The sequence below is a fragment of the Lactuca saligna genome, chromosome 4, assembly GCF_052625555.1.
Source record: "Lactuca saligna cultivar CGN05327 chromosome 4, ASM5262555v1, whole genome shotgun sequence".
In the NCBI taxonomy this organism is placed as follows: domain Eukaryota; kingdom Viridiplantae; phylum Streptophyta; class Magnoliopsida; order Asterales; family Asteraceae; genus Lactuca; species Lactuca saligna.
Window position 1 is genome coordinate 174,391,573 of NC_136420.1, and position 5,047 is coordinate 174,396,619.

The following is a 5,047-nucleotide window of genomic DNA, read 5'->3' on the forward strand; positions in this document are numbered from 1 at the left end:
AAACATCAAGTTATCAATTCTAAATCATCATATACTTCCGATTTCGACTTCAGATGCGACATCCTATGTCTGATCGATTTCTCATTTTGATTTTGATTTCCGAAAATCCAATTGGGAACCTGTGAGTACCGATTCTGAGTCCTTCAATGTCGACTGTGACTGCGAGTCCAGAACTCCGATCTCAATTTCATAAACAGCGAAAAAATTTCGGTTTAATTGAAGAAATCTGGATGATTATTGAAGGTTGGAGGAAAATTTTTGATGATGAACGAACTGTTATTGATACGTATTTGAGATTGAAGGTTATTAACATATTTACAAGTTTGTCACCGTATCTTTTTATGCTTAGATCAAATGAGTGGTTGAAAATGATTCCCCCATTCTCAACATTTTTTAATTTCTCAATTGAACTCACCTCTATATATATATATATATACTCACTTTAATGCATTTTCCCAATTAATAAATTATCAAGATGGGCTGTGGAAAAGGTTATGCCACACAACAGCAGTGCATTTGACGCATGAGTACCAACACCCAACACCTGATTTCAAGCCAATTTAACAGGTAATAATAACACGTTTAACTGTTCTCCTTCTTCTCTCTTCTTCTCCTTGTGTTCGATGTTTCCTTTGTACTAAAGCTCTCTTTCAGCCCCCACCATTCACGTTCGATGTCTCATTCATTAAACCTAAAAACGGTAAAAGTGAAACCCTAGCGACAAAAGTAATCACCCTATTCAAATGTTTCAAAAATTTTGGTACTTATGGAACATGGGTTTTGCAAGTATTTTTGTATCAATGGCGAATTAAGCCCAAAGTTTCATGTTCTTGGTTTGTAAATCAGTAAATGCCTTCCTTCATCATTAAAAAGTTTCACATTTTTGTCACTTTTAGGGCATGGGTTTTCTGAATGAATCATTACGTGAAATGGGGTTTTTGATAAAAGATAAATCTTTCAATAAAAGCAACTCTTTCTCACAAAAGAACACGTATCCCATAATCATAAGTATCAATTTGGTGCTTTTGAAACATGGAATTTTCTCCAAGAATCATGTTTTCTGAATTGGGTTTTCAAGAAAGTCTTCATCTTTTTAATGGGTTTAACCCAAATTCATGTGCAAAAAGATGTTTCAAGTCAGCAAAATAATTTGGATATTTTTAAATTAAATAAAAAAAAGTATTTTTTTCAATGAAAAATGCTGTTAAAATTCCCTTGTTAGCTACTGAAAGGGACCCCTTGGAAACGTATTTAGTGGTATGCTTAGATTTCTAAATCTGACTTTGACACTTTGCTTAGTTTTGGAGTTTCTAATCCTTCAAAAAATTTGGGTATTTAAAGATGCCTTCTCCTCTTTCCACTTCTGTACAATTCAAAAACATCTCTCCTTTCTTGTCTCACCTCACTGCAAGTTCTTCCCCACAAGGTGAAAATTTTTCATCCTGGTTTTTCAAAACTTCATCTCTTTCACGTCTTCTTGATTAAATTCTACATTATATAGCTTGTAGTAGTTATAAATCATGAAGTTTATAACCTTCTTACTTTTTGTTTAACACCTTCCTTTTCTTTATAATAATTTGATCACCATTAAAACATAATTTACAAATTTGAAAAACTCTGCTGAAAATTTCAAAAAATCTTGAAAAAAAATGCCACCTTTGATTTCTAGTTTAGCAAATGGTATGTTCTAAGCTTATTTCTGTTCAATATTATTCATTCTAAATTTTGAAGGAATACCAGTCAAATTGAATTACAGATGAGATTTAACAAAACCCTTTTGTTTATCATGTTTTCAGGACATAGTTCCGCTACAAAAATGGTGAAAATCTGTTGCATTGGAGCTGGGTATGTTGGAGGTCCAACAATGGCGGTTATCGCCCACAAATGCCCCTCCATTGAAGTAGCGGTGGTTGATATTTCAGTCTCTCGGATCACCGCCTGGAACAGCGATCAGCTTCCGATCTACGAACCCGGACTCGACGACGTCGTCAAATCTTGCAGAGGGAAGAATCTGTTCTTCAGCACTGATGTCGAGAAGCATGTTGCAGAAGCTGACATCATATTTGTTTCAGTCAACACTCCGACGAAGACCCGCGGTCTCGGCGCCGGGAAGGCGGCGGATCTGACGTATTGGGAAAGCGCGGCAAGAATGATTGCTGACGTGTCAAAATCCGACAAGATTGTAGTCGAGAAATCAACAGTTCCCGTGAAAACAGCTGAAGCAATCGAGAAGATCCTCACTCATAACAGCAAAGGAATCAACTACCAGATCCTCTCCAACCCTGAATTCCTCGCGGAAGGAACCGCGATAAATGACCTTTTTGCCCCTGACCGAGTGTTGATCGGCGGGAGAGAAACGCCGGAAGGGCAGAAAGCGATTCAAGCATTGAAAAACGTTTACGCGAATTGGGTCCCGGAGGAAAGGATCATCTGCACGAATTTATGGTCGGCGGAGCTGTCAAAGCTAGCAGCTAACGCCTTTTTAGCACAAAGGATATCATCGGTGAACGCCATGTCAGCGCTCTGCGAGGCCACCGGAGCTGACGTTGCGGAGGTGTCTCATGCTGTAGGTAAGGACTCGAGAATCGGATCAAAGTTCTTAAACGCGAGTGTTGGATTCGGTGGATCTTGCTTCCAGAAAGATATCTTAAACCTGGTTTACATCTGCGAATGCAACGGGTTACCGGAAGTTGCAAATTACTGGAAACAAGTGATTAGAGTGAACGACTACCAGAAATCCCGATTTGTGAACCGGATTGTTTCATCGATGTTCAACACAGTTTCGGGGAAAAAGATTGCGATTTTAGGGTTTGCTTTCAAGAAAGACACCGGAGACACGAGGGAAACTCCGGCAATCGATGTCTGCAAAGGGTTGCTGGGGGATAAAGCTCGATTGAGCATATACGATCCACAGGTGACAGAAGATCAGATTCAAAGAGACTTATCGATGAACAAGTTTGATTGGGACCACCCAGTGCATCTGCAGCCGATGAGCCCTAGCTCGGTGAAGCAGGTGAGTGTGGAGTGGGATGCATATGCGGCGGCGAAGGGTGCTCATGCGCTGTGTATACTGACGGAGTGGGATGAGTTTAAGAAGCTGGATTACCGGAGGATTTATGAGAGCATGCCGAAACCGGCGTTTGTGTTTGATGGGAGGAACGTGGTGAAGGCTGATGAGTTGAGGGAGATTGGGTTTGTGGTGTACTCTATTGGGAAGCCATTGGATCCATGGTTGAAGGATATGCCTGCCGTTGCATAAGATGAGATGAGGTGTCATTTGTTTCAGAATTATTTTGTTATTTTAAATATGTTTTTGTTACCTATAAAGATTCAATAAAAATAATATATATATATATATATATGTTTCTAATTTTATGGAATTTGGGGTATATTGTATTACCGATAGATATTTCCATTCTAATATAGATTTTTTGTATTTTGATAATAACCGGTTCAACCGTTGAAATCTGAGTAAATCGGTTTCTATAATTTTCATTATTTTTCATATTTTTCCATACATATATACATACACAAATCAAGAATTTGATATCTTCAAATTCAAACATTAAAATACACATGAAAACAAACTATAGATCAATCTAAATAAATTAAAATAACTCATAATCATAAGTTTTACATTAATTCATTTTCATTAAAAAGAAAATAAATTCTTAGATGAATATAAACGCATCAAAAAACTTTATAACATTTCTCATGTTTTTCTATTCAGAAAATTTTTAATAAATGTGAAAAAACTATCAAAGTTTATTATGCAAATAACTTCAATGTCATGTGTTTTTATTCAATCTAACCGGTTCAACCGGTTTAATTGAACCGGTTTAACCGGATTTTTGTAAAAATCGGTCGGTTCGATCCGGTTTAGAAATAAATATAAAACCGGTGATAGTTAAATCGCTCCATTCCCTAATTTTTGTTCCAACCGGTTCGACCGTCCGGTTCAAACCGGTTTTTAAAACATTGATATACTGTATTTGAGATTTTTGTATGTAAACTTTTGTTCCATTTCGCATGGTAGAAAATTGATTTGCTTTCGATCCCTCATCTTTGCTATGAAAGTATTCCTAGAAATTTTATCAAAATCGATTGAGTCGCATCTTTTTCTGTATTGTCTAGTTTTGTGTAACAAAGACAATCTCTTGAATTTAAATAAATTATCATTACTTATTAAGATTAACCATGAGTCATGAGTGGTGAATAAGTAGCTTTTATTAAAAAAATCTAAGAATGAAATGTTTTGAATCACTTTCGAAGGAATCAAAATGGTTCTTGTAATTAAGATGGTTTTTGTTTTTTTTTTCGCAGATCTTCTTGGTATTTTTTGTCTGTGCGGCGTAGACCACGCACAAACATTAGCCTCTGCAGACTGTTTGTTTTTTTAAGACTGCAGACCTAAAAATGTATGTGCGCCCTCTTTCTGGCGCAGATGTGGACCAGAGTCTTCTAACATCTTCAGACATCTTCTAGCCTAAAAAAACACATATATCTTCATTTGTTTGAATTTATATTAATTCCAACTTTATTAGTGATAAACAATTTGAAACAAAAAAAAAAGTTACATTACTTAAATAAAAAATTCGACGACATAAACATGATATTTTTGACAAACTTATAAATAAAAATTTATTACAATAATGATCATTGAAGTTGTTTATATAAATATGAAAAAAAATCATAATGTGTTCTTATATTTTTTGTTCCAAATTTTATAAAACATTGTGTAATATAGTATCCTCAATTTCTTAGAAAAATATTTATGGTATGATTTTAATTGATTTAATTGAAAAAATCGAAATTTATTTACATCTATTTATGTATCAAATTCTTTGATTCATAATTACAATGTTCAGGTATAACTTTGCGACCAAAATTGTTGGTTTTTATCAAATATATACGTTAATTTGTATCATTTTTATTTGCACCTTTTATACAATAATACATAAAAGTTGATCTAGATTTGTTAATTATTTATAATACAGTCATAAAAATATTAAAAATCAGTTTGTAATTAGAACAATCAGTTTATTTA

General features: G+C 34.8%; 1 protein-coding gene across 3 annotated transcripts; it reads left to right on the forward strand.

Annotated features, from left to right (window-relative positions):
• Positions 1-472: 472 nt before the first annotated feature.
• Positions 473-3,370, forward strand: LOC145043100 (UDP-glucose 6-dehydrogenase 3-like). Of its 3 annotated transcripts, none has more exons than XM_078991658.1 (2): positions 473-567; positions 1,797-3,370. In XM_078991658.1, exon 2 carries the CDS (start codon positions 1,817-1,819, stop codon positions 3,257-3,259), a length of 1,443 nt encoding a protein of 480 aa, XP_078847784.1. In that variant the 5' UTR covers positions 473-567; positions 1,797-1,816; the 3' UTR covers positions 3,260-3,370. The 3 variants fall into 3 exon arrangements, with proteins under 3 accessions (XP_078847784.1, XP_078847782.1, XP_078847783.1); XM_078991656.1 differs by lacking the exon at positions 473-567 and adding an exon at positions 1,250-1,426; XM_078991657.1 differs by lacking the exon at positions 473-567 and adding an exon at positions 1,543-1,680.
• The last annotated feature ends 1,677 nt before the right edge of the window (positions 3,371-5,047 follow it).

What these genes read in the sequence shown, in the direction of transcription:
- LOC145043100 (XM_078991656.1), top strand. Translation starts at nt 1,342, where the DNA reads ATGCCTTCTCCTCTTTCCACTTCTGTACAATTCAAAAACATCTCTCCT. An exon ending in TGCAAGTTCTTCCCCACAAG is followed by an intron (nt 1,427 to 1,796) that starts GTGAAAATTTTT and finishes TCATGTTTTCAG; the next exon opens with GACATAGTTCCGCTACAAAA.